The following is a 24,299-nucleotide window of genomic DNA, read 5'->3' as shown; positions in this document are numbered from 1 at the left end:
CATGTACGTCCTCAGCCTGCCTTTGGATGTGGGACTCAGGAGCTATGTGGCCATAAGGACACAGCAAGGCAGGCGTGGACTTCTGTCACCACGAGTTGTGTGTGGACGTGTCCCATGCTGACACACTGTTACAGGTCCTCTCGGCTGGCTCCCTGACCGCACGTGAGAACAGAGCCCCTGACCACAGCTCTGGGCCCGGGGACCAGTCCTGGCTCTGTCCCCAACTCGCCATGAGCTTCACCCACGTCCTGGCTTCTGTGGAACGCAGTCTGCCCATGGCTATGATGAGGTGGGCAGGCTCGAGCTTGGAGGCTGAGTCCAGCTTTGAAATTCTCAGGTCGAGGGTAGATTTGCAGCACCAAGCAGGCCATTTGCTCCAGGTGTTGCTGAGCCAGAAGTGGCAGCTGCCGGAAAGATGTGCCCACAACCCCGGGCCTGTTGCTATAGGACAGAGGGTCTCTAAGAGCCAAGGTGGGGCTCCCATTGCCCTCACTTTACTGCTGGGCTGTTCTAAGCTCTCCAGGCCAGGAGACCAGGATTGGAGGATCTGGTCAACATTCATTCACCTGTTCCTTCCTTCACTCATTCATTCTTTCATACCTTCACTGAGCTCGAAACATATTACACATGACTGAAAAACACAGGCATGTTGAAGTGAAGCCTGCCTTCCTGGAGCTCAGGATGCTGGCGGGAGAGAGAGCCAGCACCCTGCACTGGCTCCACCGTGGGGAGCAGCCTGGAAGGGGGGAGAGGACCAGGAGGCCGGAGCTGATGGAGGCTTGGACCAGGACAGTGGCAGTGAGGATGGACAGAGTAGACAGGGGTGAGGTCTTTCTGGTGGTCTGTCAAAAAAACTGACCAGGTCTGCGCTCTCCGACTGCCAGCAATGGCAGGTCTGGGCCCCACGCTCCAGCGCCATCCATTTTCAGGCCTAGTTGATTCGGCAGAACCTCCAGAACGACCATGATCCTGCCAACATCTTGATTTCAGCCCAGTGAAATCCATTTCGGAGTTTTGAGCTCCAGGACGCCGTGTGGCTGACAGGGTCTTGGTGCTCCGGCCTGAGCCTTTGAGGTGGGAGAGCCGAGTTCAGGACACTGGACCACCAGAGACCTCCCGGCCCCATGTAATATCAATCTGTGAGAGCTCCTGCAGAGATCTCCATCTCAACGCTAAGACCCAGCTCCATCCAACGTCCAGCAAACTACCAGTGCTGGACGCCCCATGCCAAACAACTAGTAAGACAGGGACACAACCCCACCCACTAGCAGAGAGGCTGCCTAAAAACATAATAAGTTCACAGACACCCCAAAACACACCACTGGACATGACCCTGCCCACCAGAAAGACAAGATCCAGCCCCACCCACCAGAACACAGGCACCAGTCCCCCTCACCAGGAAACCTACACAAGCCACTGAACCAACCTCACCCACTGGTGGCAGACACAAAAACAACAGGAAATATGAACCGGCAGCCTGCGAAAAGGAGACCCCAAACACAGTAAGTTAAACAAAATGAGAAGACAGAGAAATATGCAGCAGATGAAAGAGCAAGGTAAAAACCCACCAGACCAAACAAATGAAGAGGAAATAGGCAGTCTACCTGAAAAAGAATTCAGAATAATGATAGTAAAGATGATCTAAAATCTTGGAAATAGAACGGAGAAAACACAAGAAACATTTAACAAGGACCTAGAAGAACTAAAGAGTAAACAAACAATGATGAACAACACAATAAATGAAATTAAAAATTCTCTAGAAGTAATCAATAGCAGAATAACTGAGGCAGAAGAACGGATAAGTGACCTGGAAGATAAAATAGTGGAAATAACTACTGCAGAGCAGAAAAAAGAACGCAAAGAATTGAGGACAGTATCAGAGACCTCTGGGACAACATTAAACACACCAACATTTGAATTATAGGGGTCCCAGAAGCAGAAGAGATAAAGAAAGGGTCTGAGAAAATATTTGGCTGAATATTAGACTGGCTGAATGGATACAAAAACAACACCCATATATATGCTGTCTACAAGAGACCCACTTCAGACCTAGGGACACATACAGCCTGAAAGCGAGGGGATGGAAAAAGATATTCCATGCAAATGGAAATCAAAAGAAAGCTGGAGTAGAAATTCTCATATGAGACAAAATAGACTTTAAAATAAAGACTATTACAAGAGACAAAGAAGGACACCACATAATGATCAAGGGATCAATCCAAGAAGAAGATATAACAATTGTAAATAATTATGCACCCAACACAGGAGCACCTCAATACATAAGGCAAATGTTAACAGTCATAAAAGGGGAAATCGACAGTAGCACAATAATAATAGGGGACTTTAACACTCCACTTTCACCAATGGACAGATCATCCAAAATGAAAATAAATAAGGAAACACAAACTGTAAATGACACATTAAACAACATGGACTTAATCGATATTTATAGGACATTCCATCCAAAAACAACAGAATACACTTTCTTCTCAAGTGCTTATGGAACATTCTCCAGGATAGATCATATCTTGGGTCACAAATCAAGCCTTGGTAAATTTAACAAAACTGAAATCATATAAAGTATCTTTTCCAACCACAACGTTATGAGACTAGATATCAATTACAGGAAAAAAAACTGTAAAAATACAAACACATGGAGGCTAAATAATACACTACTAAACAACCAAGAGATCACTGAAGAAATCAAAGAGGAAACCAAAAAATACCTAGAAACAAATGACAATGAAAACACGATGACCCAAAACCTATGGGATGCAGCAAAAGCAGTTCTAAGAGGGCAGTTTATAGCAATATAATCCTACCTCAAGAAACAAGAAAAATCTCAAATAAACAACCTAACCTTATACCTAAAGCAATTAGAGAAAGAAGAACAAAAAACCCCCCAAAGTTAGAAGAAGGAAAGACATCATAAAGATCAAATCAGAAATAAATGAAAAATAAATGAAGGAAACAATAGCAAAGATTAATAAAACTAAAAGCTGGTTCTTTGAGAAGACAAAAAAAAATCATAAACCATCAGCCAAACTCAGCAGGAAAAAAAGGGAGAAGACTCAAATCAACAGAAATAGAAATGAAAAAGGAGAAGTAACAACTGACACTGCAGAAATACAAAGGATCATGAGAGATTACTACAAGCAATTATATGCCAATAAAATGGACAACCTGGAAGAAATGGACAAATTCTTAGAAAAGCACAACCTTCCGAGACTGAACCAGGAAGAAATAGAAAATATAAACAGACCAATCACAAGCACAGAAATTGAAACTGTGCTTAAAAATCTTCCAACAAACAAAAGCCCAGGACCAGATGGCTTCACAGGCAAACTCTATCAAACATTTAGAGAAGAGCTAACACCTATCCTTCTTCTAAAATATAGCAGAGGGAGGAACACTCCCAAACTCATTCTACGAGGCCACCATCGCCCTGATACCAAAACCAGATGAAGATGTCACAAAAAAAGAAAATTACAGAAAAATATCACTGATGAACATAGATGCAAAAATTCTCAACAAACTGCTATCAAACAGAATCCAACAGCACATTAAAAGGATCATACACCATGATCAAGTGGAGTTTATCCCAGGAATGCAAGGATTCTTCAATATACGCAGATCAATCAATGTGATACACCATATTAACAAATTGAAGAATAAAAACCATATAATCATCTCAATGGATGCAGAAAAAGCTTTTGACAAAATTCAACACCCATTTATGATAAAAACTGTCCAGAAGGTAGGCATAGAGGGAACCTACCTCAACATAATAAAGGCCATATATGACAAACCCAGAGCCAACATCATTCTCAATGGTGAAAACTGAAACTATTTCCTTTAAGATCAGGAACAAGACAAGGTTGCCCACTTTCACCACTATTATTCAACATAGTTTTGGAAGTTTTAGCCACAGCAGAGAAGAAAAAGAAATAAAAGGAATCCAAATTGGAAAAGAAGAAGTAAAGCTGTCACTGTTTGCAGATGACATGATACTATACATAGAGAATCCTAAAGATGCTACCAGAAAACTACTAGAGCTAATCAATGAAATTGGTAAAGTAGCAGGATACAAACTTAATGCACAGAAATCTCTTGCATTCCTATACACTAATGATGAAAAATCTGAAAGAGAAATTAAGGAAACACTCCCATTTACCATTGCAACAAAAAGAATAAAATACCCATAAATAAACCTACCTAAGGAGACAAAAGACCTGTATGCAGAAAACTATAAGACACTGATGAAAGAAATTAAAGATGATACAAACAGATGGAGAGATATACCATGTTCTTGGATTGGAAGAATCAACATTGTGAACATGACTATACTACCCAAAGCAATCTACAGATTCAATGCAATCCCTATCAAACGACCAATGGCATTTTTCACAGAACTAAAACAAAAAATTTCACAATTTGTGTGGAAACACAAAAGACCCTGAATAGCCAAAGCAATCTTGAGAAAGAAAAACGGAGCTGGAGGAATCAGGTTCCTGGACTTCGGACTATATTACAAAGCTACAGTAATCAAGACAATATGGTACTGGCACAAAAACAGAAATATAGATCAATGGAACAGGATAGAAAGCCCAGAGATAAACCCACGCACATATGGTCACCTTATTTTTGATAAAGGAGGCAAGACTATACAGTGGAGAAAAGACAGCATCTTCAATAAGTGGTGCTGGGAAAACTGGACAGCTACATGTAAAAGAATGAAATTAGAACACTCCCTAACATCATACACAAAAATAAACTCAAAATGGATTAAGGACCTAAATGTAAGGCCAGACACTATAAAACTCTTAGAGGAAAACATAGGCAGAACACTCTATGACATAAGTCACAGCAAGATCCTTTTTGACCCACCTCCTAGAGAAATGGAAATAAATACAAAAATAAACAAATGGGACCTAATGAAAACTTAAAAGCTTTTGCACAGCAAAGGAAACCATAAACAAGATGAAAAGACAACCCTCAGAATGGGCGAAAATATTTGCAAACGAAACAACTGACAAAGGATTAATCTGCAAAATATACAAGCAGCTCGTGCAGCTCAATATTAAAAAAACAAAAACCCAATCCAAAAATGGGCAGAAGACTTAAATAGACATTTCTCCAAAGAAGATATACAGATCGCCAACAAACACATGAAAGGATGCTCAACATCACTAATCATTAGAGAAATGAAAATCAAAACTACAATGAGGTATCACCTCACACCAGTCAGAATGGCCATCATCAAAAAATCTAGAAACAATAAATGCTGGAGAGGGTGTGGAGAAAAGAGAACCCTCTTGCACTGTTGGTGGGAATGTAAATTGATACAGCCACTATGGAGAACAGTATGGAGGTTCCTTAATAAACTAAAAATAGTACTACCGTATGACCCAGCAATCCCACTACTGGGCATATACCCTGAGAAAACCATAATTCAAAAAGAGTCATGTACCACAATGTTCATTGCAGCACTATTTACAATAGCCAGGACATGGAAGCAACCTAAGTGTCCATTGACAGATGAATGGATAAAGAAGATGTGGCACATATATACAATGGAATATTACTCAGCCATAAAAAGAAACAAAATTGAGTTATTTGTAGTGAGGTGGATGGACCTAGAGTCTGTCATACAGAGTGAAGGAAATTAGAAAAAGAAAAACAAATACCGTATGCTAACACATGTATATGGAATTTAAAACAAAAAAATGGTTCTGATGAACCTAGGGGCAGGCAGGAATAAAGATGCAAATGTAGAGAAAGGACCTGAGGACACAGGGAGGGGGAAGGGTAAACTGGGATGAAGTGAGAGAGTGGCATGGACATATATACACTATCAAATGTAAAATAGATAGCTAGTGGGAAACAGCTGCATCGCACAGGGAGATCAGCTCGGTGCTTTGTGACCACCTAGAGTGGTGGGATAGGGAGGGTGGGAGGGAGACGCAAGAGGGAGGGGGTATGGGGATATATGTATATGTATAGCTGATTCACTTTGTTGTACAGCAGAAACTAACACAACATTGTAAAGTAATTATACTCCAATAAAGACTTTAAAAAAAAAACAGAAACAAAAATAAAAACTGACCAGGAATCAGCTGGATTTCAGAGATGGGGAAGAAACTGGAGGTGGGTAGGAGGCCTGCGTGCTGGCCTGGTGCCTGAGTGGACATTTATGCTGCGGTGTACTTGGGGTTTCAGTGTCAGTGGTTGCCTGGGCCATTGTGATTTTTGTCTCTAGGCTCTCCTGTTTCCACACCCACAGGAAGAAGCAGGTATTAGCTAACCCCAGCCCCTGGGTGACTGGTCCTGAGCCCTGGAGCAGGTGGGGCAGGTAGAGCGTGCAGAATGCTGGATTCCTTACTGGCCTCCGTCAGTGACCGGGCTCTCTAGGGGCTCGTCTTAGGCTAGGGGAGGAGCCTGGGGGCTAGTTGAGCTCCCAGTGGTGCCCCTTTTGTGGTGAGCTGTGGGCCGTTTTAGCACAGGATACACTGCCCAGATGCCCATAGGAGGGAGGGCTGGGGAGCCTGCTGGGATGGTGAGTGAGGGAGCGTGCGTGTTGGGGAGCACTTGTTTCCCTGCATGGCCCCAGATCTGTTCTGACTCATGCCAGGTCCCCAGCAGTTGTCCTGCAGTCAAAGTCCCGCTTCTACTGGCTCCTTCAGGCAGCCCCTCCCACCCTTACAGGAACCCCACTCTTCTCAGAAGTCTGTTTGAAAAGCTCCTAGAATCGCAGATGGCCCAAGCAAGTCCTGGCTCTTTCTACTCAGATGAGTGAACTGAGGCTGCCAGAGGGGAGGCAAGAGGCCACATCAGGCCGTGGCACAGCTGCAGCGTGAGCCCAGAAGTCTCCATCCAGCTGCAGGTGTGGTCTTATAGAGGCTGTCCCAGAGGTCCTGCCTTTCTGAGGCCCTCCCATACGCCTCTGCCGTGCTGAGAGCTGAAGGGGAGGGAAGACAGGTGCAGACACACACAAACCCTGGATCTTGCCCTTGCAGTATTTGGGGTTGAGTAGTGGGGGGTGGGTGAGGCAGACCTCCAACAGTGGACATGCCCTGTTATGAATCAGAATGTCCATACAGGCCCTTCTGCGTTAGACAGGCTGCTCGGCTTGATCTAACTCAGCCTGACGCAGGCAGGCAGCGTGTGGGTAGCGGGGCAGGGAAGGGAGGGGAGAGAGAGGACAGCCCCAGCGAGCACAACGCCCACGGGTGCGACGCCCGCCAACCACCTCATTTAATTCTCACAAAACAGGAGGTGAATTCGTTCAGCCCAAATTGCAAGCAACGTGAGCGAGAAATACGTTTGTCATTGTAGCTCCAGGGCAAAAGCTGATCAATAAAGGAGGCAAATGCAGTATCTTGGTCCCAAGGTGGACATCAGGAGAGACAGCCATGGAGAAAGGAAGACAGAGTGAGGGAGAAGAAGCAGGAGAGGAACAGGCAGAGAGACGCTGAGCAAGTCCTGTACCTGTGCCTGCGTGTCTGGACTTCCCAGAGCCCCAGAAGGAGCATCAAGGTCATGGTCCATATGGTGATGATAAAATTTGTATCAACTGTCATCATCATAATGATGCCGGTCATTGTGGCTGCCGTTTTGAGTTCCTACTATGTGGTACGAATCTTTGCAACTATTCTACAAGGTAGGTCTTTTCAATTCATCACATAATTATTGTTATCACTGCCCATACATAGAAGAGGGACTTGAGCCCTTGAGGAGGTCCCCTCCGAAGCCATGCAGTCTGCAGGGGGTTGGGCTGGGATTTAGAGCCAGGGCTGTGGGATGCCAGAGCCGCCTTCTCCCCACTGGGCCACGTGGCCCTCACTGACGTGGCTTTGGCTCTGAGGGGTGGGCCCGAGCCTGGGCTGGACGCTGGGAGCTGGTTTCAGTTCTGGGCTCTCAGAATGGCCTCCTGGGGCATGAAGGAGCCACAGAAGTTATCCTGGTTTTGGCAGTGGTCACTGCCCTTGTCCATGGGGACTGTCACAAAAGATCCCTTGACCAGAAGCAGGGGACCTGCTTTGGATCCCAGCTCTGCTGAACACCACGTGGCTTTTCCTGCTCATTCGGGGCCTCAGCTTTTCCCTTTATGAAGCAGAGGTCAGAAGAGGGTCCAGCAAACCTCCCAGCCCTTAAGGATTTGGCAAATAATCCCTTCCCCACTCCGGCCCAAACCTGCTCCGAAGGCAAAGAAGCAGATCTTGTCTTCGTTCTCCTGCAGAAGAGTCATGACCCTCTTCCCCATCCGCTCATTCCTCTTGTAGATGAGCTCCTGGCGGAAGTAGCTGTCGATCTCCTGGGCCGTGACCTGCTCGTGCGGCGGAAGGGTGGTGTTGATAAAGTTGGGCAGCTGTAAAGGCAAGACAGAGACTGCTGCCTTCAGTTCTTCCTGGAGCAGAGTGGCTTCCAATAAACACACACAGCCCAGTGTGGGGCTGGGTAACTTACCTTTATTCAGGTAATTGATGCTTTTCATCAGTTCCAAGATGCTTTGAGATGACTGCTGTTATCCCAGTATCACAAATAAAGAAAGAAGAGCGAAAGATCCAGACAGGTGGAGAGCCACACAGCTAACTAAATGGCAGAGCCAGGCTGGAGCCCTGGACGCCACCCTCACACACGTATCACTCCCGCGTCTCTGCCTTGTTGAACCTCGGCTTCCGGACACAGAGGTCCTGGGAGGCTCTCACTGTAGCACTGACCCTGTCCCTGGCACGTACAGGGAATCTGGTTCAGCAAGCAGGTGTGGAGGGTCAGCTGAGCTGTCTGCCTTGTGTAGCAAAAAGGCTGACCTGGGCTTCAGGCCTTGTTCTGATGCTGTGTGACTTTGGCCAAGTTACTTAACTTTTCTGAGTCCAGGTTTCCTCATTTACAAGATGGGGCTGATGGTATTGCGGGGGATTGCATGAGATGATGGGTGCTGTCGTAGACACCTTTCAGCCCACCCCACCTTACAGAGGTCAGAGGAGGGGTCATAACCTTTGGTTCTCCCAGTGTATCAGCCGTGGTTGGCCACCTTCTGTTGCCACCACTATCTCTGCATGCCCAGCTCCACCGCTGCTCAGGACGTAACCGAAACCCTCCATCCCTTCTTGAAAATTTCAACTCCAGGACCAAGGCTTCCTTCCATAACAGTGGCTTGTTCAACAACCTGGCTTGGAGCTCTCCATATTTCCCAGCTCTCGGCCCCATGTCCACACTCAGCCGCATGGCCTGGGGCCAGCATTTCTGACGTGTCCTTGAACGAGGCAGAGAGCTCCCTGAGTTCAGGGACAGCACCTCTGTCGTTCCTGGGCCCCTGCTGCCCGGCACAAAGTAGGTGCCCAGCACAGGTTTCTGGAGACTTGAACATAAAGATGTGCCGTCCCTCCTCACCACATCACCTCCTCCTGTTCTTCCGTTCCCAACATGTTTCCTCTCTAACCTGCTCCAGTGCTGTGGCCTTCAGCATGTGGGTGGGGTGGGAGAGGAAGCCATGGACCACTGAGGACCCTGAGGCCATGAGTAAGAATACCTGCTCTTTCCCACAATCCACCAGTGTGATTCTAACCTCCGAGCCCTTGCTCACAAGGGGTGCCCCCTTCACCACTCTCTCTTCACCAACCCAGGCCCAAAGCACAGGACACAAGGCCTAGCTGACTTCTGAACTGGCCAGATGGAGAGTCTAGCACGAGGAGACTAATTTCCTGCAGGTTTTAGCCCAGCCACATGGATTCTAGAGCCACTGACGAGTTCTCAGCCCTCTTTCTGAGGAAAATGGAGGCATCAACGGAGGCTGAACCCAGAGGGACTCTGGGGAGGCTGGGACATTTGCCTCTGCTATCTGTTGGCCAAGGACCAGGGCATTCCCTGAGTGAGAGGGGCTTCTCTGCCAGAAAGGCCTGATACGCTGTTCTGGGATGAGCAAGACAATGATACGACCGGTATGCCCTAAACTTGAGCAGTGCACAACCTAGGTAGCTGTATGCAGCAGCTCTGCCAGTGCCCAATCAGGGCCAGCACAGAGTTGGTGCTTGGGGACTGTTTGGCAAATGGATATATGAAGGAATAGAGTTCTTACTCCCTCCGCTAACCATGGAGGGGATGCTTGGCAGCCTTGATAAAACAGGCCACACTTGGACTTGATGCCACTATAGGAAACACTGCGGGCTTCTGAGTAGGGGAGGAGCACAAGAGAGGCTGTGACTCAGAAGGGTTATTTCTGGAAACGTGGCCCTTGCAGGCTTCTCTCTATTCCTTGGGTATGGAAGAGAACGTGGGACGATGTTGCACCGACAAATAAATATTTGTTCAACGAGTGGATGCATGGATGAATGGATGGGCTTGCAGGCAGCAGCTCTGGAGGTTGTGAATGTGAGTCCTGAAGTCAGACAGCTGGGTCAGCTCGGGCTGGAATCCTCCTTTTGCCACTTACCAGCTGGGTGGCCTCTGTAACTCACAAGTTACTTGGCCTCTCTGAGACTCAGTTTCCAAATTGGTCATGTAGGGGTTATATATATTGTTACAGGAATTAAACAAGATCAGTTTTGGAAAGTGCTTAGCACAGCGCATGGCACAAAGGAAGTCTTGACTAAACGTCAGCTTTGTACAACTAGCCTGGAGGATGGGGCCGGCTGCATCATCTTTCCCCTCTGATGGCAGGGGCTACAGTGAAGGGTGGCCTTGGACAGGGGGTAGAGATGGAGATGACAGAGACATGGCCTTCAGAACCATCAGAGAGCCTGAAGGCAGCATTCTGCTTCCCTTCCCCTCTTCCAAGCGTCCAGGCAGAGGCCTCCTCCCTGTGATGTGTCCAGCCCTCCCTCCTCAGGTCCCTGACCATGAGTGTGCATTTGTGGATGACGAATCTCCATTCAATCTTTAGGGAGCTTGAAAAAAAAAAAAGAAAGAACAAGAACTAGAAAGTTCCATGTCAAAGCCACAAAGAAGCTGGGCTAGCCACTGGGTTCCCTGGGCTGCCCTGCAGCTGGCTGACATTCTCTGCATGTTTCATGCTGATGGCTCCTGGCTCCATGCCAAGGATAAGGCCTGGCTGGATGGAAGCAAATTAATGATGTGATTAGACTTGTTGGGAGTCTTAAATCTCTTGCAACAAGTTCAAGTGCAGGACGTACGATAACATTTTAAAGAGGACACGTCGGGTCCCCAGGACCCTAAAGTGATAGGTCCAAGATGGAGTGATGAGAAGATGGGCCAGGCAGAGCTGGAGTGGGGCTGTGAGGCTCCCCTGACCCCCGACCAGGACTGGGTCAGGTCTAGTGGTCAAGGGCTCAGGTCTGCTGATGTCACAACCTCAATGTCCTCATCCCTTCTCTTTATCCTGTCCATCCAACAGACACCTTCTGAGAACTTCCATGGGTCCAGCCCTGTGTCCAGCTAGGAGGCCACAGATAACCCTCAGACAGGGTCTGCTGCCCTGGCTGAGGCTCACAGCCAGTGGGGATCAGAACACTGGGGCACACATGTGTTAGAGGGCAGCGAGGGATGTGGGAGCCTGGAGGAGGCCCCTAATAGGGTGACAACGTGTCTTGGTTTGTTCAAGGCAATCCAGGTTCATGGCTACGGTAGATTGCTGCATGCCTATGAATTATTCTGACTCAATTACATTTGACCTTTTACTCCCAATAGTGTCTGAGTATGGACAATAAATATATATGGCTATTCGACACCTAACGCGGGCTGGGGGCTCAGAGAGGGCTTCCCAGGGGAGCGGCCTTTGGATCACCCTGCTGATTTGGGGGCACTGACAGTGCTAGTGACCGGAGAGCTGCGGGAGGCCAGGGCCTCAGCCATTTCTGAAGGTGAGATGGAGGGGGATGAGGTGAAGCCGACCAAGGGTGAGGTGTGCCTGGCCCCTGTCCGCCAGTATGATCATCGTGGGCCCTGCATCTGTCCGGCCCCGGCCTCCAGAGGCCGCTCCAGCAGCCTCGGCACTGCAGCCGGAGGCATCTTTCTGACCACGTCCCTGTCTGGCTTAAACACCCCAAGGTGTCGGCCCCTCAGTGAACATTCTCACCCCCATATGGTCTGCCGTCTGCTTTGCAGATCATTCCTCAGGACCTCCCACTTTCCTGTGCCCCTGCCATGCAGCTCGCTCTGCCTGCCGGCCCCTGCCTTTGTCCACACCTGGCCGGACTCTACTCTCAAGCCTGGTCCAATACCACCTTCACCTGCAGCCCTCCCCAGCTGCAGGCGGTGACTGCCCCCTCCAGCCCCTGTGACGTCGAGACCTCCAGCCGCAGACCCCTTCTCTGTTAGCACGGGGCACTGGATTTAGCCTTGCTGCCCTGACACTAGGCTTGTCTGTGTCTGGGGGTGGGGCTGCCTAGTCCCTCCCTTGAGGGCTAGACTCGGCCTGTGCACCCCTGGGTTGCTATTCTAGTCTGGGTGGCACAGTCTACTTGTGCCCTCTGCTCTACTTCAAGTACAGGCACTGCCAGGAGACCCCCGACGTAGTTCACCTGTCAGAGACACGCCAGTGGTTCTGGACACCGCGCAAAGAAAATCTGAACTTGTCATCCCCCGGGGTCACCCCATTCTTCCCTCTCTCAGCTTAGCGTCGTGCCCTCCGTGGCCAGGGCCCTGTCCTGCACACCACTCTCCCCAGCCTGGCCATGTCACGGCCAGGCCATCCTGAGTGGTGACGGGTACCCCTCAGGCACACAGCTCCCTGGCTGCTCAGGGCTCGCCAGCCTCTGCCCAGCAGAGGATGCGGTGCTAGGCTCTGTCACAGGGTGGGTGGATGGCTGGTGAAACGCCTGTGAGCCTCGTGCTGCCAGGGTTCTCCTCCCTCTCTCCTCTACCAGAGAGAGTCAGGGCACCCAGAATCCCAGCCTTCTGTGCAGGGCCTCCGCATCCTTCCTCTCCCTCACTCTCTGCACTGCACCGAGCACCGCACACGCCTGCGTTTGCCCGTGCAGCATCGCTCACTGATACTCGCTCTGTGCCATGCCCTGCGCTGGGCAGCGCGACGAGAGTGGACAGCACACCCTTGCTCTCGAGGAGCTTGGGGTCTAGCGGGGTCCCTGGCTATGCCTCCAGCCCAAACTCTCACCCCTCCTCCTGCTGTCTCTTGCCTCCAGCTCGTCTGCGTGGTTTCCTCTGCTGGAATGTTCTTCTGCCTCCTGTCTGTGGCCAATTCAGGTTCTTCTCTGACCTCTCTTATTTCAGGAGTCTTTCCTTCTCTCCCCAGCCCTGCCCCACCCCTACCCCCAAGCCCACCTAAATTCCTGCTCCTGCCACAGGCTCCAAGGGCATCCTCTACTCCCCCTCGTAGCAAGGATCATGCTTTGGTGCAGTCGCTTGTTGAATCTCCCCTTTTTCCCTATGAGACCCTCAGCCCCATGAGGGCAACTCTCTCTGGCGCCCCACCATATCCCTTTCCATAGCTCTGTGCCTGGCATTTAAAAACTATTTCCTTCATTCATCCAATATCTACTGAGTCGTGCTCTGTGCCAGGCGCTGCTCTAGCCAATTATCAGTGAATAAAACAGACCCAAAACCCTGCCCTCAGGGAGTTTATGCTGTAGTGGGAAAGGACAGACAATAAATAATGACTGATCAATGAATCAAGATATATAAGTACGCGAGAAGATGATAAAGGCCATGAGGAAAAGTGGAGCATCGTAAAGGGGACAGGTTGGTGGGGGCGGGAGGGGCGTCAGGTTGCAATTCTAGACCGGGTCGGGGCCGCCTCACTGAGACGATGACATTTGCATTATGTCTTGAAGGCAGAGAGGGGGTGAGCCATGGTGACACCTGGGGAAAGGCCTTCCTGGCAGATGGAACAGCCAGTGCAAAGGCGAAGTGTGTGGGTGGGCTCATGGGTCAGCAGGGAGGCCTGCGCAGCTGGAGTGGCATGTGGCGGGCAGGGGGAGAGGCAGAGGACACGGGGTGGAGGCTGGGGAAAGACCACGGGACCACGCAGGCCATCACAGAGACTCTGGCTTTATCCTGAGAAAAATCGGGAGCCATTCAGTGTCCTGAGCGGGGAGGTGGCCTGTTCTGACTAATTCAGCTGCCTCTTGAATGAATGGATAATCAAGCACCAGACACAGAAAGCACAGGGGGCCTAGAGGTGCCCGGGAGAGAATCTAACTCCACCCAGGGTGTCAGGGCGGTTTCGCAGGTGAGATGACACTGGACCACGGCCCGAGTGGGAGGAAACTGGGAGGGAGGAGCCTGAACCAAGGCAGAGCTGTGGGAAAGGGCAAGGTGCATGGGGGAAGTGCTACAAGTGGCAGAGGTCAGCAAAATGAGGTCTTTGGGGCGGGGGGCCTGGGCTGTGATGAGGTCCATGGAGGGTAGGACATGGAGAGGGGGCCTTGACTGCCTACGAAGTATCTTGGAATTTATCCCGAGGGCAACGGGAGGCCTGGTGGAGCCATGCTCAGCTCCTCGGCTCCCACTCACTGTCTGCCCAGCCTGGAGGGAATCTTTCCTCTAGGACTCGAATCGAGGCAGAGAGCCCTGGGCTGGACTCAAGCCCAAGCTCTGAGCACCTGTGAGCTTTCCCTTTCCTGGGCTTTAACCTCCCCAGATGCTGGACTAAGCCTCAACGAGGCCTCCCTGTTCTTACAGGCAAAGCTTCCAGGGTCTAGGCCCCAGAGTCACACACACCAGGCTCAAGCTCTGTTCTTGACAACTTGATAACAACTAATAAGTGGTGTGGCCTTGGGCAAGTCTCTTCCCGTCCTTGAGCCTCAGTTTCCCCCATCTATAAAATGGGGATGCCAAAGCTCCTGCTTACCATGGCTGGAGAGAAGATTGCCTGCGCCTGGCACACAGTAGGTGTCTAATAAATGCCTTCCTATGGGCCTGGCCTTGGGAACTGGTGTCCTGGAGGCTGCCCGGGCTGGGGGAGGGGAGCCTCACCTGGGATGTGTCGTGGTTGAAGATGACGGCGTTGAGGTCCCCGCAGTTGTAGTGCTTGATGAGGTCCTCGGTGGTGTAGGGTGCCTGCAAGCTCCCGGCCCGCACACTCTCGTGCTGCAGCAGGGTCTGGTTCAGGGCAAACAGCACCTGCGCAGAGGGAGGACAGGCGTCAGGGCTGTGCTCAGGGACCCTGGCTGAGGCCCCTGACCCCTCCAGGACCGGCCCTCCTCCCGCTGGACTTTGGGGCAACAGGCCTGAAACAGGGTGTGTGAAAAGATGGGAGGGGCCTGACACCAGCTGGCACTGCCCGAGTGTTCCATGTCTCCCGCTCTTCACTCACTGGGCTCTCACCACGTTCAGCCTGCTCTCATCTCCAGCCCTTTGCCCTCACAGGTCCCCAGTACTGCTCTGGGCATCAACATCTTATCTAATAATATGGCAAAGAGAGCCCTAGTTGTGTCCGGGTTTTGGAATGATGGGCGAGTTTTTCTTTTGACTCCTTTCTTCTCGAGTGCCTAGATAAGTTCTAGAAGGAGCACAGACTCATTTTGGAATCAAGAGCACCCCCAAACAAAGCAAAACAAACAAATGAACAAAAAACCAGAAAGCCCATTAGATGTCAAGGCCCAACCCAAATGCCACCTCCTCCAGAAGCCATCCTCACACCAGGCAAAGGCCTTAGGAGCTGAGCCCCCAAGTCAGATCTGTGCTGCCATTCAGCACGCGTTTCCTCCAGCCCCTCTGTGCTCTGGGCCACCGTACCAGGCCCTGGGGACACAGCTGTGCCCAGCCAGACCTGCCAGGCATCAGGATCACTTGGAGTGCTACACAAAAATATCAGAGATTCCAGAATTGGAATCTCTGAGGTGGAGCCCAGGATGTGTATTTTTAACAGGCTCCCTGGGAACCTCTTTAGCGGTCCAATTGCTTCTGGCATTTGAGGACCGTGGCTCTAATGGAACATGCCTTGCCCAAGGCACAAGGCCCTGAGAGATGATCTAAAATGTCCCATTTTAGATGGGGAAACTGAAGCCAAGGAGGGGAGGGGAAGTGGCCAATTCTGCACGGCTGGGACTAGAGCCAGCTTCACACAGCTATGCATCCCAGACTCCTTTGGCCAACAAAAGGGAGGAGCTTGACCAGTCAGTGGGTTATTTAGCACAAATAGAGGGAAAAACAATTGCAATTCCTGTGCAAAACGCCAGGAGGTGGTCTCGGGCCACCTGTCCTCGCTGTTTCCCCAGCTCCAGCCTCCCTGGCAGTCCTCAGGCCCTGTTCATCCTGTCTGCACACTGTCGTGGACAACACACCCCCAGCCTTAGTCCACACCAGTTCAGGCCCAAGCCTCTCTCACTGGGTCCACTGCAACCCATGCTCCTCTCTGCAGACTCCCCCCCACCCCACTTCCCACCTATCCCATATTCTTCTGCCACAGCTATCCTTTAAAAACACAAATCTGATGGAATTAATCTTTCTTTTTTCGCTCAAAACTTTCATGGATGCCTCCTTCCCAGGGGATAAAAGCCTAGCTCTTCACTGGAGCCTGCAAGGCAGCGGCCTGGCCGCTGCTGTGGTCAGTGACCTCGTTTCCAGCCCCTGTGTCTCCAAATGCTGAACTACTCAGCAGTCTTCTGTCTCTGTGCTTTGTATATGCTGTTCCCTGTGCATGAGAAACCTCCCGCCTCTGTTTTCCACTTGCAAATCGAGACTTGGCCTTCCAGGGTCTGCTCAGATGTCTCCTCCATGAAGCTTCTCTGACCATCTGGGGGCTGGGTGAGGCCCCTCCCCGGAGCTCCCACGGTCTCCCTGTGTGGCGGAGTGATACAGTAATGGCCCCAAACCTTAACCCCTCCCTATATACATACCCTTGGCCATGGAACTCTGTAGCTCCTTCACATTCTGACTCTGGACTTGCTGCATTACACATGGAGGCCAGCATCACAAGCCTCCATAGCCAAATGGAGGAAGCGTTACACACGTGCTGCTGTCTTGTACACATCCACATTGCCCTGAGAGCAGCCCAGGCTGGCCTGCTGGAGGGTGAGGCGTGCATGGCAGAGCCCAGTTGTTTGCGTCGTCCCACCAAGGCGATCCCAGTCCGGCAGACGGCCAGCCGGCTCCCAGACAAGCAAGTGAGCCCAGCTGAGCCCACTGAGCCTGCCTGCCTGCCTGCAGCTGGGCCCAGACATGTGAGTAAATGCTTCACAGCACAGCTGTGGCGAGAGATGAGGGACCCACCCTGCTTCCCTCCAGCAGGGCGTGAACAATAGATTGTAACTGCAGTTTAGCTACCTGTCTCCCCCCTTAGGCGATGAGCGGCTTGAAGACAAGAATTGCATCCTATTTATTTTTGCATTGGCAGAACTCAGCACTGTGCCTGGTAGAGGGTGTCACCCATCCTTTCTTCGGTGCTTTGACACCTGCTGTGGTCAATTCATAGTTCAAGGTTGCTCAGTAAGCCCTTCAGACTAGCCCCTAGAACTCTGGCATTCTGTCTGCACTTGGGGCACGCTGCCACTACGTGGCAGAAGTTTCCGCCAAGTGGCATTAGCCACGTGGTTCCAGAACACATAATCTGAACAAAAAAGCTCAGGTAATAGGTACACAAAGTCTAGCTAAAATACTGTCTTGGGCGACTGGGCCAAGCGTGTGCTTGTGAGAGCACCTCCACCCATCCCCTTCTACTTTTGTTTCTGGGTGGGCAGGAGAGCTGGATTGCACTGAGCTCTGGCAGCCCAGCCTGCTTCCCATAATGAGCTGGCTGGAGATGAGGTCAGGCCCCACCACCCCACCTCTGGGCCTTCTCCAGGCTTCCAGGTTCTGGCCACCACCCCTGAAATCCAATCTGCAGCCACCTGGCGCAGGGTGTCGATGGCAGCAGGGCGGCTGGGGACGGATCGCAGCAGGCAGTGGCCTTGTTGCCGTGGACATCGCTAAGGCAACAGGCACTTCCTCCTGCATAGCAGATGCCTGGGATGAAAGCGTCCAGGCGGGCTGGAGCTCCCTCCTCCTCTGGGGGCTGGGACACACAGACTTCCTGTGACCACACCCTGCGCTGCACACACCTGCCCTGCTGCTTCTCAGCGCTGGCCCCACCTGGCCTGTGCTGAGGTCATCGGCTCAGGCGCCCAGAAGACCCGGCTCGGAGGGGAAATGGCCCCCCGGACCCTCTTAGACACATGGAGTCACTTCTGCAGTCATGTGGCCCTCGTGGAGCTGGGAGGTGTTCTAGTGAATGAAGCACGTTACAGTCTGCAGGGCGTTGAGAACAGTCCTGGCATGTAGTAAGCGTGGAATAAATGCTTGGAAGAAAATAGTTAGACCTAAACCTTCCCTGATTGGAGCTAGAAGGGCCCAGCAGTTTTTCAAACCTTTTGTAGCCATGGAATCCTTTTTTGTTGTTATTGTTTTCCAGAGGAAACTTACTTGGAACTCAAAATGTGTAGCAGATAGAAATGGGAACTTCCCTCATTGAGGTAAAGGAGGCAGGCTATTTACCTGAAGTCCCGCCGGCTCAATGCCCCCCCCACCGTGACAGGCTCCCAGTGCTTCTCTGTGGAACCCACAGGTGCCCTGGAGCCTCGTTTGAGAACCACTGATCTCTTCGTATGCCCTCTTCACATGGAAGAGGAGAAAAGACACGGGTCCAGGACAGGTAGGATGAAGCTTGCCCAAAGGCCACACGGCGAGCTGGGGGCAGAGTGGGCTCCCTGTTCCCTGACGCCCAGCCTAGGACCTTTTGCTGTGCTCTGGATCATGTCTGGGGCTGGATTTCCCAAGGTCCACTGGCACAGTCCACATTCATCCCCCACACCTTGCCATACCCATTTTCTTTCAGGAGCCTTGTGAAATAGCCAAAAAACAGCTAGGGAGAATTTATTATTAACATGTTTAGAGGTAAAACACTGAGATCAGATTATTCAAGAAGCACCTCCAGTGTGGCACAGCCGGGGTGTGGTGGAGTCGGGACTGAAGCCCAGCCCGTCACTCCAGACTCCCCTCAACCCCCATCACAGACCCCGGAGCTTCCCTTGGTTGTGGCACTTATCCCTCTGAGATGACCATTTCAGGTAATTCCCTGTTCCCTGCCTGTCTAGACTGAGAGGTTGGTGAGGGCGGGGAGCCTGCCTCTCTGGTCACTGCTGAACAGCAGACACTCAAGAACTATGAGAGGGAAGGATGTTGACCCTGAATCCCACGACCTTCCCCCTCTACCTCCTGCCTCGTATCCATCCTTTGCAATTTGTGAAGCAGTCCTCATCCATTGATTACTAGTGTCACTATGTTTATTGAGCACTTACTATGCGTCAGAAACTCTCTAAGCCCATATTAATTTATCTAACCTTTACAGCAACTCTAAGGTAGGGCTAGTATTAGCTCCATTTCATAGACTGGGGTGGCGGGAGGGGGCAGTTGCAGCAAAGAGATATTAAGTAACCCACTGTAGGTGACAAAGCTGGAGGGGGGCGGATGTGCATTCAAACCTGGGCCATCCAGCCCTGGAACCCATCCTCTTAGTTCACCACTGCCCTCGGGACTTCACTCTGTTCTCCTTGGGAGAGAGCCAGCAGGGAGGTGTCCCTATTCACAGATGGGAAAACAAAGAAGCAGAGGGGAAGGGGACCCAAGGCCACATGGCTTATAAAGGACAGAGCTGGGCTACGAAATTACTTTTGTCTAGCTCCAACCAGGTTCCCATGACCAGGACTTCAAAGTAATACGTGCTTCTTCATGTGCATTCTTGGTGCTTCCAACAGACATAGGGAGGTAACACTCATTCATTCATTCAACAAACATTTACTTTCTAGTGATTCTCTGCAGGCATCTGGGGTTGTTGGATTAATTGGACTTGGTTTCCATCCACACGGAGCACCTTTTAGAGGCAGATATGCCAACGGGCCTTTATAGTAGAGGATGGTTGGAAAGTGGGGCCTTCAAAGCCCAGTGCACAGGCGCGAATAAGTGCCTTCTTGCTCTGACTCCTGTTTCCCTGTCATTCACCCTGAATCCTCAAGCCTGGCCCTGCTCAGACTCCCAGGCCTCCATGCCTTCTGCCCCCGGCCACTTCAGAATAACAAACCCGCCTCGCCCCTAGCCTCGGTGGCCCACTCTAGGATAATGTTTATGATAAGGCTTTGACATGAAATAACAAACACGGGGTGAAGGCGAGAGCCGCCTCACTTCCCCTGGACGGCCGTGTGTGGAGGCCCGGCCACCAAGAGCCCCTGAACATCCTGGTGGCACCCCCCTCACTGGTACTTGCAGGCCAGGAGCTGGCCCGCAGCGTCTGCTGAGTGTAGGCCTGGAATTTAAACACATCTTCAAACATGGGCCTTGGATGGAGGGAGGCAGGCGCCAGGAGGGTGGGGACAGGTTTATTGTTCCAGATCAGTCTATAAACAGTGCTGGATGGGCTGGAAGGGTGAATACCGAGGCCTTGTCGGCCCAGCAGCGTCATCGTGAGGAGAAGGCCGGATCCGCTTAGTCAGGAAGGATGTTTGAGACAAGCCTGGCTCTCAGGCTGGGACCGTCACCTCTCACCCACCCCGAACTATAGGGAAGTCACAGCAAAGGCCCCAACCCACTCGGCAGTGCTTACTGAGCACCTGGCATGGGCCACGCACTGTTCTAGGTCAGGGGATTTAGTCAGGGACAAAACAGACCCAAATCCTGCTCTCACTGAGCTTATCTGCTGGGGAGGAAATAGAGAATAAATAAAATAATTAGTAAAATGTTAATATTTAGTATGTTAAAGACACAACAAGAGTTCCATTGAACTGTAAGTTCAGACTGCCCTCTGTCACTTTGGGTTCCTCATGCCATTAAACCAACAGGTGAAGCAGGGAGTTACTGGGCTGGCTGGGGGCCTGGTCCTGATGACCAAGGGGGAATTGGAGGTGAGGGAGAGCATGTCTGTGGCGTAGGATATTCCTTAGGGTGTCTCAGTATTACCAGGCCCTGTGGGTAACTAATGTCAGTGGGAAACTACAACGACCCAGTGTAGGCAGTCTAATGGCCCAGACCCTTCAGGAATGAAGGTTTGGGTCATCCCACCAGGTAAAGAACCACAACTAGCTGAGGAGCTTGCAGAAGGCAAAGGGAATAGGTAGTGATGGGGGTAATAGAAGAAGGTAGTTATAAATGCCAGCTCTGACCACGTGACCAGTTACAGAAACAAGGACTCTCCTAGTCCAGAGAATTTCTTCCTTAATTTGTTAAGAATGTGTGTGTGTGTATAAAATCTTTGTTTTCTCCTGTCTCTTTTTCTTTTCTTCTCTCCTATCAAGTAACACAAGACATACTGACTTTATACCATAGTGTTTAAGTATTGTTAACTCAAGTACTCTTAAGTATCGCATTTAAGTTATGGTACCTCAAGGAGAAAAGTAAATAAATACCACCCAAAGACTTTGCATCCTCTTTTGGGGAAGGCATTAGCGTGTTTTGGTTGCAGGCAGACTTGTAATTGTTAGGCATAATTGAGACCTTGTTATTATCTATTTGGAGATTAAGTATGATTTAAGGACATACTGTATGAATGCCAACTTGACAAGGGGTGGACTTGTGATGGTTAATTTTGCCGACTTGACTAGGCCATGGTACCCAGATACTTGGTCAAACATTCTAGATGTTCTTGTGAAGATAGTTTTTAGATAAGATTCACATTTAAATCAGAAGACTTTGAGTCAAGCAGATTATGCTGTATAATAATTGGATGAGGTGGGTCTTATCCAATAAGCTGAAGCCCTTAATAGATAAGACCAACCTCCCTGATGAAGGGAATTCTGCCAGCACAGTGACTTTGGACTTGAACAGCAGCATCGGCCCTTCTTCCCTGGATTTCCAGCCTGCCAGCTCACCCTGTAGATTTTGGACTTGCCAGCCTCCACAATGCATGAGCCGATTCCTTAAAATAAATCAATCTGTATGTATATATGTATATGTCTGTCTATCTATCTGTCTATCTATTTATCTATCTACACATGCTCTTGGTTCTGTTTCTCTGGAGAACCCTAACAAATACAGTATGTGTTACAAAGAAAAAAAGAAGCAGAAAAGGAGGGCAGAGAGTGATGAGAGAAGGGGCAACAGCAGGTGCAAAGGCCCCGTGCATATGCAAGGAGGAGCAGAGGTCAGGGTGGCTGGAGCTGAGAAAATAAGGAGAGTGATAGGCGATGAGGTCAGAGTTCACTGGCATGCCAGGTTCCATGGGCCACAGTAGGGATGTTGAGAAACCATCCCACACCCTTCAGAGAATGGATTGTTATTCCCACATGACATATGAAGAAACTGAGGTCTTGAGGATGGTGAAAGTACATGCACAAGGTCTCACATTGAAGAACTGGAGCTGGAATTCAAACTCAGGTCCAGCTGACAGGTGCTGGGTTCTTTCTGCTGCCCCTGGGCCTGGCCCACCAAGCTGCCTCCACCAGACAAACAGACAAGTAGGGGCCAGTGTGTGAAGCCCAAATTCTGAGTGGTTAGCTGGGAAGGAGGAGGGGTGCTAGGACCTCAGTCATAGGGCCTGCTTAGAGCTGACATATGGGGAGAGGAAAGAGGTCACCTGGCCAAGGAACCCCACCTGGAACATGGCCTCCTGCGCTGTTTCTACTCTTTGCCCTGCCTGATCGTTCGGCTCCAGCCTTGTGCCGAACTCATCCTCCCAGCCTCAGGACCACCTCCCTTGCTCCCCCTTCTGCCTGGAACCCTCCTCCACCCACCAGCTCTCACTCCTCTTTCACTTGGCTGCAGAGGTTCCCTGCTCAGGAGGACTTCCCTGGACCATGGGCCGGGCAGGTCCCCCAAAGCACTGTCACTTCCTGGACCATTGCACTCACCCTGCTTCATTGCTATTTAATGCTCATTCTTCCTGCTTGATGGTGAACACTCCAAGGGCAGGCAAATTGCCTTTCTTGGTCATGGCTGTTTCTCCAGCAGAGGGCACAGAGCCTGATACTTACATAGTAGATGCTTGAGAAATACTTGTAGAATGAGGGAATGGATGGATGGATGAAAAGCTGGACCACTCATCCCAGGACCCCGTCCTGAGCAGCTCCCTGCTGGGACCCAATACCCCCAGGGCACAGAGGTGGCAGCTGAGCCCCCTGGACCCTGGGCCACATGTCTGTCAGCCCTGAGGTGGGCTGGGGTGAACGGCAGCTCTGCTTCACAGGAAGGTTTCTCCAGCCTGGGGGAGAATTCCTCAAAGGTTAGAGCCTGTCAGGCTCTGGCTGAGGTTTATTTATTCATTCATTCTCCTTGCTCCATTGACAGCACCAAAGCAGTGCTGACGACTTCCCCGCTTCCTTCTCAGTATGTTGAGTCCCCCGGCCCCCGGCACAGAATCCTGTCTCCGGACACTGCACCACTGAGCAGCAGGCCACCAAATAAACACAAGGTTTCCTGGAGCCGGGGACTGGCTCTGTGCTGTCAGGTAGGACCAGAGCTCCCATCTCCATCTGAATCTCCACCACAAAGCCCTGGGCAAGCCATTTTCCTTCCCTGGGCCTTGGTTTACCCACCTGCGAAAAGGACCAACTCACACATTCATTGAATAAATACTTATTGACCACTTCTGTACCAGATGCTCTTCTACACCCTGAAGGGACAGCAGTAAACACAGCAAATAAAGATCCTTGTTCTAATGAAGCTTTCATTCCAGTAGGAGGAAGCTGACAATAAACAAAAATAACCAGTAAAATATGTTACAGAGTGATAGTTGTTAAGGAGAAAATAAGGCAAGGAACATAGGAAGTGTCTGTGTGTGTGTTGGGGGTTGACATTTTATATAAGATGCCCAGGAAAGGCACAATGAGAAGTGACATTCGAGAAGAGATCTGAAGGAGATGAGGGAGGTGGTCATGTGACTATCTGAGAGAAGGAAGGATGTTCTGGGCAGAAGGAACAGCAAGTGCAAAGGCCCTGAGGCAGAAGCGAGCCTGATGGGTGTGAGGAGCAGGAAAGAGGCCAGCGTGGTTGGAGAGGAGTGAGCTAAGGGGAACTAGTCGATGAGATCTGTCTCAGGCAGAGACCCAGCAGCAAACAGATGGTGCACTGCCTGTGCAGTGAGCTCCAATGAGGTAAGTTCAACTGAAAGGGTAATTGAAGCACACTGAATGATGGGAATATTCACAGAGGTGTGGACAGGAGACGGTGGAGCGCTGAGGAACAGCGGCAGTGGGAAGCTTTCCTGCCCCTAAGCCTTAAAGGGAAAGGCGGGGGGGTGGGGTCAGGGACCTAAACCCAACCAGAGCCACGGCCGTCAGAGGGGACCACAGCTACCGCTCCACGGCCTGGACCATGGTGGCCAGCAGGGAGGAGGGCGCGGGTGGGGGGCAAGAAATATCCCAGCTTCCTTCCCCTCCTGCCTGTTCATCCCCTGCCAATGCTTCCCACTGAAATCAGGA

At 50.7% G+C, this 24,299-nt stretch overlaps 1 protein-coding gene across 3 annotated transcripts in view; it reads right to left on the bottom strand.

Moving 5' to 3' along the window:
* The window catches only part of TRABD2B (TraB domain containing 2B), a 220,589-nt gene that overhangs the window by 29,020 nt on the left and 167,270 nt on the right, over positions 1-24,299 (bottom strand). For 2 of the 3 annotated variants that reach the window (XM_082433324.1, XM_082433322.1), the window contains exons 3-4: positions 14,893-15,039; positions 8,194-8,368 (exon numbers count right to left, since the gene is read on the bottom strand). In XM_082433324.1, the coding sequence (XP_082289450.1) occupies positions 8,194-8,368; positions 14,893-15,039 (322 nt within the window). The remainder of the gene's footprint in view (positions 1-8,193; positions 8,369-14,892; positions 15,040-24,299) is intronic. The other variant, XM_082433323.1, reaches the window with a different exon arrangement.

The sequence above is a fragment of the Balaenoptera physalus genome, assembly GCF_965194825.1.
Source record: "Balaenoptera physalus genome assembly, chromosome: 1".
Lineage (NCBI taxonomy): Eukaryota > Metazoa > Chordata > Mammalia > Artiodactyla > Balaenopteridae > Balaenoptera > Balaenoptera physalus.
This window is presented reverse-complemented; position numbering and strand designations above follow the sequence as displayed.